The 13426-nt window shown below is 46.8% G+C and overlaps 3 protein-coding genes across 3 annotated transcripts; 1 reads left to right on the forward strand and 2 right to left on the reverse strand.

Annotated features, from left to right (window-relative positions):
* The first annotated feature begins 110 nt into the window (after positions 1 to 110).
* LOC6554821 (myogenesis-regulating glycosidase) lies at positions 111 to 2237 on the forward strand. The gene is made up of 2 exons (XM_001981766.3): positions 111 to 1917; positions 1977 to 2237. The coding sequence occupies exons 1-2, from the start codon at positions 144 to 146 to the stop codon at positions 2174 to 2176; spliced, it is 1974 nt and encodes a 657-aa protein (XP_001981802.1). The 5' UTR covers positions 111 to 143; the 3' UTR covers positions 2177 to 2237.
* LOC6554822 lies at positions 2196 to 6823 on the reverse strand. The gene is made up of 6 exons (XM_026983810.1): positions 6512 to 6823; positions 6010 to 6455; positions 5889 to 5960; positions 5476 to 5824; positions 2516 to 5417; positions 2196 to 2454 (listed from the first exon to the last, which is right to left on the reverse strand). Exons 1-6 carry the CDS (start codon positions 6624 to 6626, stop codon positions 2301 to 2303), a joined length of 4038 nt encoding a protein of 1345 aa, XP_026839611.1. The 5' UTR covers positions 6627 to 6823; the 3' UTR covers positions 2196 to 2300.
* A 1812-nt stretch (positions 6824 to 8635) lies between these two features.
* Positions 8636 to 13425, reverse strand: LOC6554823 (zinc finger protein 91). The gene is made up of 5 exons (XM_001981768.3): positions 13151 to 13425; positions 12781 to 13094; positions 12645 to 12725; positions 11074 to 12592; positions 8636 to 11020 (listed from the first exon to the last, which is right to left on the reverse strand). Exons 1-5 carry the CDS (start codon positions 13277 to 13279, stop codon positions 8783 to 8785), a joined length of 4281 nt encoding a protein of 1426 aa, XP_001981804.2. The 5' UTR covers positions 13280 to 13425; the 3' UTR covers positions 8636 to 8782.
* Between the last annotated feature and the right edge of the window lies 1 nt (position 13426).

The raw sequence follows: 13426 nt of genomic DNA on the forward strand, positions 1-13426 counted from the left end.
CTGTGTTGACATCGCTCAAGAGCTTTATTTGTATAAAACGCTGACCGCAGCCGCAGCGAATTTCCTCGATTTTCTTATCGCGACTATATTAGGTCGATCAACCAGTGCATGGCCGGCAGTTGTGTCTTGAGAAACGCACGAGAATGAGGTTTATTTTACTATCCCTGCTGCTGGCATCCTGCTGCCTCTGGGAGGCAGTTCACAGTTGTGCCAGCATCGAGCAGCGCTACAAGTTTCCCAATAGTAATGTGTACGTGCGACTCCGGCGAGGTGATAAGTTGCAGTATGAGCTGATGAAGGGCGACAAGTCGCTGCAGACGGTGACCTTCGACAACTTTGACAGCAGCGCCAATCTGGTGGAGAGCAGCAGTGGTAGCTACCAGCTCACCGATGGCCAAACCATCGTGGAGTTCAGCCTGGTCACAAGCGGAGTGGTTGCCGGCACAGGCAGCGAGATAACCCATGTGAAGGTATCCCGAGATCAGGTGCAGCAGGGCAGCCAACCCAGGGATTGTTTCCCCCTGAAGACCGGATCGACGCACTGGTTCAGTGGCCCAGAGCAGAAGCAGCACTACTGGCCAGTGGAGCGACAGAGGCACAGCAACTATTCCTACCTGCCCAAGGAGCTGGACAACTTTGGCGTGGGCGAGCGATATTGGTTGAATGGCGACGGAGTCTTTTTCTATGTGGAGAGCAACACCCCGCTGTTTATTGACCAGAACACTGCTGCCTATCCGGACCAGCTGTGTCTGAGTGCCATCAGTGCTCTGCCCTACGATCCTCGGGTGACCTCCGCCAAGTTCGTTTACCACGTAGCTGTGGCCAAGGATGCCAAGGCAGCCCATAGGTATGCCGTGAAAACGTTCCACGGCCAACCCACGGGCTATCCCGATGAGCGAATGGTCATGCATCCTGTGTGGTCCACTTGGGCTCTCTACAAGGCCGAGGTGTCCGACGATGTGGTTCGTGAGTTCGCCCAACAGATCCTGGATAACGGGTTCAACAACAGTCAACTGGAGATCGACGATGATTGGGAGGATTGCTATGGCGCCTTGACCTTCAGGAAGAATAAGTTCCCCGACAGCAAGACCCTGTCTGATGACCTCAAGGCCTTGGGCTTCCGTGTGACCCTGTGGATCCATCCATTCATTAACAACAACTGCACTGCCATTTACGATGAAGCCAAGTCCAAGGGCTATCTGGTGCTCGATCACGAGGGAAGCTCCGACACGCAATGGTGGAACAGCAAGCCCAAGGATGCGGCCATTCTGGACTTTACCAAAACTGAGGTTCAGGAGTGGTTCAGCAAGCGTTTGAAGCGCCTGCAGGATGAGGATGGCATCGATAGCTTCAAGTTTGATGCCGGAGAGACCAGTTGGCTGCCCAGTGATCCTGTGCTCCAGGCCAGCAGTTCCATGGTGACACCACTGCAGGCGGTTGGCGACTACGTACGTACTGTAGCCGCCTTCGGAGACATGGTGGAGGTGCGATCAGCCCAGAACACTCAGGATCAGCCGATCTTCGTGCGCATCGTGGACAAGGACTCCGAGTGGGGATGGAACAACGGCCTGCTCACACTGATCTCTTCGATGCTGCAAATGAACCTCAACGGCTATCCCTTCGTCCTGCCCGATATGATTGGTGGCAACGGCTACTACGAGAAGCCACCAACCAAGGAGCTCTTCCTGCGTTGGCTACAGGCCAATGTCTTCATGCCCGCCCTGCAGTTCTCCTTTGTTCCCTGGAACTTTGACGACGAGGCCATTGCAATCAGCAAGAACTTCACCGCCCTCCACGCCACCTACACACCTTACATCATGAAGCTCTTCAAGCGGGCAGTGGATTCTGGTGAACCCGTGAATGTTCCGCTCTGGTGGATCGCCCCGACTGACGAGGTGGCGCAGTCTATCTATGATGGTAATGCCATTACTTACCCTTATATTTAAACACCTATAGCTAATTGCCTTATTTCGCAGAGTTCCTTTTGGGCGAGGACATCATCGCTGCGCCCGTTGTGGTTGAGGGCGCCATCAAGCGAGACATTTACCTGCCGGAGGGCGAGTGGAAGGATGGTAACAGCGACCAGGTGTACACTGGACCCACTTGGGTGATGGACTACGCCGCTCCCTTGGATACCCTGCCCTACTTTTTGCGCGTGGGATTCACCTTGGAGTAGAGCGTAAATCAGTTATGTCTGATCCTTTAGCGCGTATATTAAAAAAAGCGAACAAACTCAATAAGTTAAAAAACTAAAACAAAGTTCACACCGATAATTTGGTAAAATCAAATGGATCGCATCCTTAAATCACATTGGCCGCCATTCGCTTTCTGTTTGGAGGCGAAAAGTCACCCGACCCAGACAGCGAGTTAAGCTGATATCTCTGGCGAAACTGTCCGTACTCTTGCTCGAATTCCACAGCATCCTTGGTCAGGATCTTGCGCAGGTCAATGGGCCTGCAATTAAATGAGCGCACATAAGTTAAATAAAAGCTATTAACACAGAACCGGAACATACTCGACATTAATATTGCTATGCGCCCTCTCCAAGCTCCTTTCGTACATGGCCAGTTTCAGGGAGTGCACCCGCTTGGCAGATCTGCGCCACCGCTTTCTATAGAGATCCTTTTGGCGTGCCAGAGTATTATACCGATAGTGCTGCGATCTTAGTTCGCCGAGAACTTGCTTCAGTTCTCCTTCGTCGGAGCCCTGCGCCTTGAGGTTCCCAATCTGCTGTTCCAAGGCCGCGATGCGCAACTTTAGTTCAGTTTTTTCGGTGTACAACTGAAGGTTCTCCTGCCGCAACTCTTTACTCCGATCCTCGAAGAGCCTAACCTGCTCCTCCATCTCCGACTTCAGTAGGGCTATGTGCTCCTCAAGCTCTGTGAACTTCGCCTCATAGTCAACGCCGGATGCATTAGTTCTTTTGCTTACAAGGCTCTCATCCAGAAACGCCTCTCCCTTGTGTAGTTGATGTAATCTGGCCTCCTGGCTTTCCATCTCCTCCAATTGTTTTACGTAGTGCATCTCTTTGCGTGCCAATTCCTGCTCAAAGAGGTCTATTTGTTGCCTGCGCCAGGACTTGATTTTCTGTCCTATTGAGTCAATTGGACTTAAAGGCTGTATCTCAACTGATGGATTGTCACACGCAGACTTGGACTTTTTCTTCACAATTTTTTTAGCCTGCAAGGAAACCACTTCATCGGTTGGTATTCTATTTTCGGTGTGTTCTGTGCTATCCAGTATAATTGATTTTTTCTTGATTATTTTCTTTTTGACAGGCTTTACTGTTTTCTCCTCTACAGTTTCGTAGTCTACAGCCACAGCATTATCCGTAACCAAAGTCTTCTTAAGCTTCTTCTTTTTCAGGACTTGAACATCCGTCAGCTCAATTTCTCCATCTATAAGCTCTATGCATTTTACTTTATCCTCCACCTTGGAGATACTTTTTTGGCTCTCCTGTCGTAGGCCACTTCTTTTTTTTACACGATCTGCTTGAGGCTTTTCGGTCATAGGACTTGCTTTCCCGGTCCCTCGGGATTCCGACTGCGAAGAGCATTCCTCGACGGGTGTAAGCTCCGCAAGGTTTTGCTGATCCTCGTGTATCGGAACTCTTTTCTTTTTCCTAACAGAATCTGGTTTAGAACCAGACACAGAAATATATTCTTCGGAGTTCCTGACCTCAACCAGAAGGTCTTCCTTTGCCAACGCTCTCAGTTTTTGCCTATCACAATCCCGTTTGGGATGAACAACAGTCACCCGCTGTTCTGTTTCTGTGTAAACAAATTCAGCTGATCCTGGATGGCCTTCCGACAGAGAGATATACTCTTCAGAGCTCGCCAAATCGTTCAGATCCATGGGATTTTCACTTATCAATGTCACAGGATCCGTTTCAGGCTGACCGAGATTGATATCCTCCTCATAAGAGCTTTCAAGATCGATTCTCTTGACCTTGTCCTCTTCGGATTTTCCAAGTTTCTTTTTCGGCTTGGCAGCTTTGGCCTGACCGAGCGCCATCTGATCCTCGTAGAGGACCTCGTCGAGCTCGGCACGGCAAGTCTCCTGAAGAAACTTTTCCGTTTCCACCAAGGCTTGAGTCTGCACCTTATTAACCTCCACCCAACGGGCCCGAAGGTTTATATCGCCCGTAGAGGTTTTAGATCTCCTTTTTTCCAGAGCACTGGTGGATGAATCCTGCAGTTCATCGGAAATTACTAGTTTGGATTTGGTTTTGCTTTTCTTTCGGATACTAAGAACACTTATGTCTGTTTCTAAATCAGTGTCCATGTGCGCTGGTGGCTTCACAGTTTTGGGAGCTCTCGTTTTTTTGGAGGAGCTCTGTTTCTTAGGAACAGCATGCTCGTAACTTAAATCCTCACCGTTTCCTTCGTAGTTGTGCGTTTCTAGTTCCATTTGCTCAGTTAATATGGGGTTTTTCTTGATTAGTTCAGAGCTGGAAGCCGGCTTGGATTTTCTTGAAGGTTTTGGTAGGTCCTCAATAGTTGTTTCCAGTTGACTTTCATTTCCCTGCAACTCAAGGTCTGCCCTTTTGGGTTTTCTTACTTTAGGTTCCGATTGCACTAAGGATTCACTTAGACCTGCCTTTAATCTTTGCAACTCATCTATCTTCGCTTGCCTTTTCTCCTCCAGCTCCAACAAGTCCAAAGACTTGAGGTCATCAACATTCTCGAGGTTCTCCGAAGAGTTTCTGGTGTTTCTCAAAGATCTAGTTTTTACATGGCAAGATTCCTGGAGCGATTTTTTGGACTTGCTTGGTAAAGATGTATTGTGTTTCGATTTTGTAGTTGATTTCATTTCGACTTCTTCCGTTTCTGAATCTTGTTTCACTGCGTCAGATCCAGGTTCCATTGTCTCTTCACTGTCATCCAAATTCAAAGCCGTGCGAACAACTGAAGCGGAAAACGTCTTTCCCAAATACTGCTCATCCTCGCTATCCAAGTTAATCTCTTCACTCAATCGGGTGAATTTCTTCCTCCTATTCTGAGCCTTTCGCAAGTCCTTGGGACCATCCGAGTCGGACACATCTTCGCGAGGTAGAGATCGATAGGATCCTTCCGAGGCTGACAGCTCGGCACCCACATTCAGGCTCTCCGAGGACACGTTGTTTTGCGACCGCAAGGTTACTTCGGGGTCCTTGCGACCCTTTGGCACATCGCGGATGACGCCACTGGCAATCGAAGGTGTTGGTTCAGGCTGCTCCTCCTCCTGCTCCTGCCGTGAAAATATCGTCTTGAGGTCCACACTAAAAGTGTACTCCATAAGTGGCGGCTTGGGTTCCCTGCCGCTATCGGTGCGGCCGAATCTGTTAAAGGAAAAGGAGCCGTTGGCGGTGTACTTCCGGTTGTCGGAGAAGAAGTCGTCCGGAGGCAGTAGATTAGTGAAGTCCATGCGGTAATGAGCTGTTTAGCCAATTTCTTAGTACATTGTATTTGAAATCTTTTTGATGGTAATGCTCACCTATGGCCGCGCCATTCATGTACATGTTAATGGGCAAGTAGAAGATGCGCTGAAAGTAGAGCCTCATGCTGCGCAAGGATGTCTTGAAACGCAGTCCCAGGACATCGTTGAGAGTATAGGTGTCGGACTCGTTTAACTTCAGCTCGATGTTGGTTACATTGCCCACGAAGTCGAACACCAGGATCACAGAGCTGGGTGGCTTGCCCTGGTTAAGCGACTTCACCAGCCCGGCCACGTTCCTCAGCTGCTTCAACTGCAGCACCACCTCGATGATGTCGCAGTCGACCAGCGGGTCATTGCCCACCTGCAGCAGGCCCAGTTGCACCAACGACTGCACATAGACGTTGGCCTGCCACAATCAGGGAGAATTGAGATGCATTTTGTGGCAGTGCCATCCAAAACCTGATACTCACCTGCGACTGGAGCATGCTGGCAGTTATCGAGTGTCCGGGCGACTGCATCGGCGGCGTGGGTGGCGATTTGACCTAACAAACATGTTAATATACACTTGGTACCACTGACTCGACCACTTACTTCGGTGAACTGCATAAAGTGCTCGAAGTCCTTGGTGTGGAGGATGGACTTCTTAATAATGGCCAGCAGCAGCAGAACCTCCGGCTTGTGGGAGCGGAACTCACTGCTGAGGCAGATGAGCTTGTGCCAGAACATCTTCAAGTGCGGACTATTCTGGCTGCCCACCGTGCCGAGCACCGGCAGTCCTCGGACAGGCAGGAGCAGCGTTCCAATGGTTTTCCGCTCCGCTCCGCCGCCACGGCAAGCATAGAAGGTCATTTTGACGGGACGGTGATCGGTTTTAATGCGCTTGATCCCAGCCAGGTCGCACTCCCAGATGCAGTTGCTGTTGAAGATGACGGTCTCGTCCGACTGAGTGCCCTCCACCTCAAAGTCCACACCGTTCAGGGCGGCGTTCATCGCTATCTGCTCCCGGTCAGTGGCATCGCGGCCAATGAAGTTTATGGCTGCAATAAGGGTTAACTATCAGCTTTAGGAATGTCAGGTACCACATTTGACCCACCCTCAACCACGTGGAGCAGTACGCAATAGACCTGGTCGGATTCCCTGGAGCTGACACTACCGCCTCGGCCACCACTGACTGTCGCAGAACGAGGTGCCTTGAATGGCTTGACCATCCTTGTGTACGGGGTTAAATGTCGATTTGGAGAGTGTTTAACTTTCAAAGCAAAATTTATACGTGGATGATCGCGAGCTATCGCATCTGAGTTCCGCTACGATCCTCCTTTTCCGTAGTTACCTCTGCTTTTATGTAGTTTTGTATGTGACTGCTTACTCACTCTGAACGGAGCGGCGAAAGCCACTTGGATTGGTAGTCAGGGTTACGACGGGCGATTAGTATTGAAAGTGGAAAGCAGCTGGAACTAGTGCACTTAAAACAACCCCCGAGGATTTCGAGAGACCAGGGTGGTTAGTGGGATCTTTTTTTTTAATTTTTTTTTAATTTTTCTGATGTGGATGTTGTCGTAATCAAAAAAATTAAAAAATGTCCCACGGCTGAAGTTCTAAACTCCATAACTCAACTTATCTTAATCGGAATTTGGAGTGGCATACCTTAAAATTTTTCTGGCGCAATTCTCTAATAAACTGCATTCAAATTTAGAAATTAATTTTTTTTACATTTTTTTGTAATTTTTCTGATGTATGATGTTGTAGAAATTTAAACAAATTAGGAAATGCCCCAAGGCTGAAGTTCTAAACTCCATAACTCAATTTATCTTAATCGGAATTTGGAGTGGCATACCTTAAAATTTTTCTGGCGCAATTCTCTAATAAACTGCATTAAAATTTAGAAATTAATTTTTTTTACATTTTTTTGTAATTTTTCTGATGTATGATGTTGTAGAAATTTAAACAAATTAGGAAATGCCCCAAGGCTGAAGTTCTAAACTCCATAACTCAACTTATCTTAATCGGAATTTGGAGTGGCATACCTTAAAATTTTTCTGGCGCAATTCTCTAAAAAACTGCATTCAAATTTAGAAATTAATTTTTTTTACATTTTTTTGTAATTTTTCTGATGTATGATGTTGTAGAAATTTAAACAAATTAGGAAATGCCCCAAGGCTGAAGTTCTAAACTCCATAACTCAACTTATCTTAATCGGAATTTGGAGTGGCATACCTTAAAATATTTCTGGCGCAATTCTCTAATAAACTGCATTCAAATTTAGAAATTAATTTTTTTTTAGTTTTTTTGTAATTTTTCTGATGTATGATATTGTAGAAATTCAAAAAAATGAAAAAATGTCCCAAGGCTGAAGTTCTAAACTCCATAACTCAACTTATCTTAATCGGAATTTGGAGTGGCATACCTTAAAATATTTCTGGCGCAATTCTCTAATAAACTGCATTCAAATTTAGAAATTAATTTTTTTTACATTTTGTTGTAATTTTTCTGATGTATGATGTTGTAGAAATTTAAACAAATTAGGAAATGCCCCAAGGCTGAAGTTCTAAACACCATAACTCAACTTATCTTAATCGGAATTTGGAGTGGCATACCTAAAATTTTTCTGGCGCAATTCTCTAAATAACTGCATTCAAATTTAGAAATTATTTTTTTTTCAGTTTTTTTGTAATTTTTCTGATGTATGATGTTGTAGAAATTTAAACAAATTAGGAAATGCCCCAAGGCTGAAGTTCTAGACCCCATAACTCAACTTATCTTGATCGGAATTTGGAGTGGCATACCTTAAAATGTTTCTGGTGCAATTCCCTAAAAAACTGCATTCAAATTTAGAAATTAATTTTTTTTTAGTTTTTTTGTAATTTTTCTGATGTATGATATTGTAGAAATTCAAAAAAATGAAGTTTCCCAAGGCTGAAGTTCTAAACTCCATAACTCAACTTATCTTGATCGGATTTTGAAGTGGCATACCTTAAAATGTTTCTGGCGCAATTCTCTAAACATCTGAATTCAAATTTAGAAAATTTGTTTAATTTAATTTTTTTGCGATTTTTCTGATGTATGATGTTGTAGTAATTGAAAAATATTAGGAAATGCCCCAAGGCAGGAGTTCTGAACTCCATTTATTATTTTTTTATTTTTTCCCCATTTTCTGCCATATTCCAGAAAACATTGAAATTTCTCGTTTGCACTTCCACTAGCATTCTATCCTGTTTTATTTTCATCTTTACATTAACAAAATAAATGTATAAAAAGGTTAAAAATTCCTGAAAACTAAAATGTATATTTTAATACCGGGTCATCTGTCTTATATTATCGCTTGGGAAACTCAACTTAACAAAATAGGTAGTTCTTATTTAATATTTCATAGAGTAAACTGCTCTAGAACCGTGCGTCTGGTGGGCTCCCCTGATTCCTGTCCCTCCTCGTAGTGGCTCTGCTGCATGCGATGGTTCTTTAAAGCAGTGCCCTGGATAAAGCGCTCTCCGCAGACGCCACATTGGTAGGGACGCTCGCCAGTGTGCCGCCGGATGTGCAGGGTCAGGTCGTTGGATTGCGTGAAGCTCTTTTCGCAGTAGGTGCACTTGTAGGGCCTCTCCCCGCTGTGGATTCGCATGTGCTGCTGCAGCTTGTAGGAGCGGGCGAATCCCTTCTGACACACTGTGCATACATGTGGACGTTCGCCGGTGTGCGTCCGTCGGTGGCACTGGAGATCAGATGAGCGTGGGAAGGCCATGGTGCAGTACTCGCACTTGAAGGGCTTCTCACCGGTATGGCGACGCATGTGGATGATTAAGTTGGAGGAAGAGCTGACCGCCTTGCCGCAGAAAGCACACAGGAAGCGCTTTGGTTCCTTAGGGGATATCGGTCTACTCGAAGTCTTCGCTGGATTCGGTTTGCAGTCGGGCCCATGGAACTTTTTCAAGTGCGCAGTTAGCCGATCTTTGCGGTTGTATTTCCTGGTACAAAGTCCACACTGAAAGACCTGGCCTTCGGCTTTTGGCTCGTCACCAGACGCTTCCTTTAACTCATCCAGCTCCTGATCTTCTGGCTTTTCATGTTGCAACTCCATGTGGTGCAAAAGGTTTGACTCCCACATGAACTTGTAGCCGCAGCGTGTGCAGGTGAACTGCTTTTCCCGGTTTTCGCACTGAGTTCTTTTGTGGTGGGAAATAATTTCCGGACAGACGCTCTTGAATAAGCAACTATCACAGCCGTCGGAGATCTTCTCCATCCGGTGCATAGCCTGCTGGTGTTGATATAGCTCGAATTTGCGCAAACACCTTAGTTGGCACATATTGCAGGTGTAGGATGTAGGGGCTCCTGGTGGTTTTGTGTGTGTCCTGGCGTCTTCATCATCAGTCTCGGAATCATCTAAGTCCATCTCGAAACCCATTTGGTTGGTAATCGAGTAGTTTTGAAGTGAGGAGTAGTCATGGTGACTACCGACGGGCATAGTTTCCAGATGAAGTCGCAAAGCCGCGATGGTGGGAAAGCTAACGTTGCACACTCGGCACTCCACCTTTTTTCGGCCTCCAGGATTCACATATGAGTCCAGTATAGCCTCAGCATAAGGCAACTGGCTAACACTTATCCCATGACGTGCAATATGCTGCAAGAGATTGGCTCTGCGATAAAAGCGACGAGCACACCAACGACATCGGAAAATATTTGATTCCTGACCATGCATTAATGTATGGCGTGTGAGATCCTTTTGCATCCTAAAGCTGCGCTGACACTTTCCGCACTGCAGGTCGCCATCTGCTTTAGGCGAATCTTCCTGGATTGAAAGTTCATCTAGCTGATGAAATACTTCCATATGGAGCTTCAGATTTGCACGCCAGCGGTAACGAAGCGGACACTTGCGGCACTGAAAGAGCTTTTGCGGATTATGGCAAAGAGTTCTGGAGTGGTGATCGAGCAAGGATTCATTGACAAATCTAGCCTGGCAGTTGGAACATACGAGGAATGCCTCCTCCCACTTGTGCTCCTCCAGTTGGTGGGCGTACAGCTGATACTTCCTCTTTACAACCGCCGCACAGAGGTTGCAGGGATAGTTCTGAGATGACTGATCCTCCTCCTGCTCGGACTCAGTATCAGTTTCGCTGCTTTCGAAATTCAGCTCCAGGCCGGCCTCGTTTGTGATGGAAATAAAGCGGTCCAAGTCAATTTGTTTTTGCACATCAGTCATAATCCTTTCGGCCAGTTTATCTCTTTCTAAGGTATTTTCGAGATCTGGGTAAAAGGCTCTCGAGACACTAGGAATATCTCTGTCTTCGGTAAAACTCAGCTCGTATTGATGGGAACTCATGTGAGACCTTAGATCACCGATCTTTGAGTGGCGTGAGAGGCAGATCATGCACTGAATCAGCTTGCAACCATGAGGACGACTTAGCCGGGCCAGAGTCATTTCCTGGTTAACATCAGGTGCGACACGCTGATTATTTACGTAATCTGAATTTCCCGCATGAACTTTTAGATGGGACTTTAGGCCATCCTTGCGGTGGAACCTACGATGGCAGTGGGGACAGTCGAACTGGGCAGCCGACTGAGGCTGATGCAATCGTTTGTGACGATTGAGATCTTTGTGCCAGATGAATACCTACAAAATAAATTGTCAGGATAAATATTGCCAATTTCGAAAATATCATTTACCTTTTCGCACTGGTCGCACTTCAACTTTGTGGGTTGTTGTTCCCCATCTTGCATCTTGTTGTGGTGAGTCTGTTGGTGTTTCTCATAGTTCGACTCCCATATAAACCGGATATTGCAAACTCGGCAGTGAAATCGGGAGTGTTTCTTTTCGCAACGGTGTCTACGATGTTGTTGAAGAAGGGCTTTGCTAACGAAGCCAGATCCACAGTACTCGCAGCGGCAGGGAAGCTCAGTCACCCCATCAGAGTGTGCGCTTATTTGGTGCTGCATCAGGATCGTCAGTGAACTCGAAATATCCCCACATAGAAGACAGATGTGCGATGGCTTTGATGTCTCCTCGTCGCTCAACTCTGTTTCGGATTCAAAAAGATCGAGCTCCTGTCCACTTTCGGTGCTGGCGTTATAATAGCGATCGAAGTCCTGAACCTCGAAATCCTCAGCAATACGAACAGCAAGATCCGAGATACTGCAATTCAATCCGTCAGGATAAAACGACCGAAAGAACAAAGAATTGTACTCCGGATTAATGCCATTCAAATCATGTTGGTGTGTGATTAAGTGAAGGCGAAGTTGCGATAAGCTTGTTAGCGAGGTATCGCAGAGAGAGCACAATATTTGGTTGGCAATCGTTTTCTCCTCGCGGTGCGAGCACGCGTGTCTTTGGAGGTTTTCCGGCCACATAAACCTCCCGGAACATTTACGGCAGCGATATCTTCGTATTTTGCTATGGCAATGCGTGTTCAAATGTTTGTTGTAGATCGTTAGGCACAGGAAACCAACTTTACAGGAACTACAGCGCTGCCAGGGAAGCGTATTAGCAGATTGGGAGTGGTCCTCCAGGGTGTGTTTCATCAGACGGTGTTTGCGATTGAAAGACATATTGCACACAAAGCAATGGTATTTAGACTCTTTGCTGTCACACTCTTCATCGGAATCACTGAGTCCCAGCTCGTATCCGTGGAAATTCACAACACAGGCATACTTTTCCAAATGGCCGTCTGCTATGTCAACGCAGATCTGTTGCCTAATATTGTCCAAGTCACAAGGCAAGCCAGGAAAATGCTCCCTCACCACGTCACTATCTTTTTTCAAGTTGACTAGGGTCTCCACATCTGCATGACTCCTTAGGTGAATTCTGAGCTCCTCCATTCGCTGGAAAATCAACCCGCATAGCTTACACTCGATTCTTTTCAACCTGCCTGAGCTGTAGAGCCGCTCCGCAAAACGCCACTCTTTTCCGAGCTGAAGAGCCTTCCATTTGGCCTCCCGCTTCTGGTGGCATCGTAGATGGAATATGTACTTGTCCTTCCGCAGAAATCCCTTGCCACAGGTATCGCACACGTAAGAAGCGTTCTCGAAGTGGATCCTGGCGTGGCGCTGCATGTCGCGGTACCAGGAGAATGTCTTTCCGCACACCTCACATGCGTGGCGACCATCATTGGTCATCGCCTGGCTTTTCGCTGGACCAGGTGGACGTCCTCGACGGCGCTTAACGGGCGATGGTTCAGATGGCTTACATCTAGGAGGTAAAAACACGATTAGGTTTTGGAATACTGTTGCACTTCACTTACTCTTCATTTTCGCTTTCCACTGGCTGCTTTACTTTTCGAGAGCTTCGACGCAGATGATAGGACTTCTTTCCCACTTGATCTCTTTAAGGGAAACTAATGTCGTACTGGTAAGCATTTAACTATGGAGTACACTTACTCATCACTTTCCGCCCCAGCACAGAATTCCTGATCGCTGCCACTCTCAGGCCGCCACTTAAGTTCCAAAGCGGCCGTTTCGGTGGCGTCCACATCCACTCCGGACTTGTTGTTGCCATCGTCGAGGTCTACTTCCGTTTTTATGTTCTGCTCTGCGGGAATATCAATGGGCATTTCATCTAGACACTCCCTTAGCCGAGCCAGCAGCTCTCCATTGACTTTTTTGGCCTGCTGCACAAAGGCGTAGGCACTTTCCATTCTCGTCCAGCACTCGGTGCATAGATGTTGCGGCAGGTTATCATCGGAGCTCTCCAGCTGGGTGTAAGGATCAGGATTGTGACAAGGTTTAGGACTCACATAGGTTAACTCACATCGATTTGCGTCAATTCCTGGAGCACCGCATAGTAGCTTTTGGAGGCGTCTCTGTCCAGGCAAGTGGACAAGGGCAGCAATCGGTTGTTCTGCACCGCACAGGTGCGGCAAATATCCGACGGAAGCATTTTAGACGTCGTGAGCTCACTTAGCTCATGCTTTTCAACCAGGATGCTAATGAAAACCACTGAAAAACAAATTTAAACTTATAAATGCAACAAGAGCCTTTTTGAGTGTGACCGTTGCATGCGAACAGCTGTTTTGCAATGCAAGCC

This window comes from Drosophila erecta, unplaced genomic scaffold (genome assembly GCF_003286155.1).
Source record: "Drosophila erecta strain 14021-0224.00,06,07 unplaced genomic scaffold, DereRS2 tig00000000-arrow-pilon, whole genome shotgun sequence".
Taxonomy (NCBI): domain Eukaryota; kingdom Metazoa; phylum Arthropoda; class Insecta; order Diptera; family Drosophilidae; genus Drosophila; species Drosophila erecta.

Bases quoted from the DNA above. Each gene is read 5' to 3' on its own strand.
- LOC6554821 (XM_001981766.3), top strand. From the start codon at position 144: ATGAGGTTTATTTTACTATCCCTGCTGCTGGCATCCTGCTGCCTCTGG. The intron at 1,918-1,976 runs GTAATGCCATTA...CTTATTTCGCAG, and splicing joins GGCGCAGTCTATCTATGATG to AGTTCCTTTTGGGCGAGGAC.
- LOC6554822 (XM_026983810.1), bottom strand. From the start codon at position 6,626: ATGGTCAAGCCATTCAAGGCACCTCGTTCTGCGACAGTCAGTGGTGGC. The intron at 5,961-6,009 runs GTAAGTGGTCGA...CATGTTTGTTAG, and splicing joins ACTTTATGCAGTTCACCGAA to GTCAAATCGCCACCCACGCC. The intron at 2,455-2,515 runs GTATGTTCCGGT...ATTTAATTGCAG, and splicing joins CATAGCAATATTAATGTCGA to GCCCATTGACCTGCGCAAGA.
- LOC6554823 (XM_001981768.3), bottom strand. From the start codon at position 13,279: ATGCTTCCGTCGGATATTTGCCGCACCTGTGCGGTGCAGAACAACCGA. The intron at 12,726-12,780 runs GTAAGTGTACTC...TTTCCCTTAAAG, and splicing joins GCTGGGGCGGAAAGTGATGA to AGATCAAGTGGGAAAGAAGT. The intron at 12,593-12,644 runs GTAAGTGAAGTG...TTTACCTCCTAG, and splicing joins GTGGAAAGCGAAAATGAAGA to ATGTAAGCCATCTGAACCAT.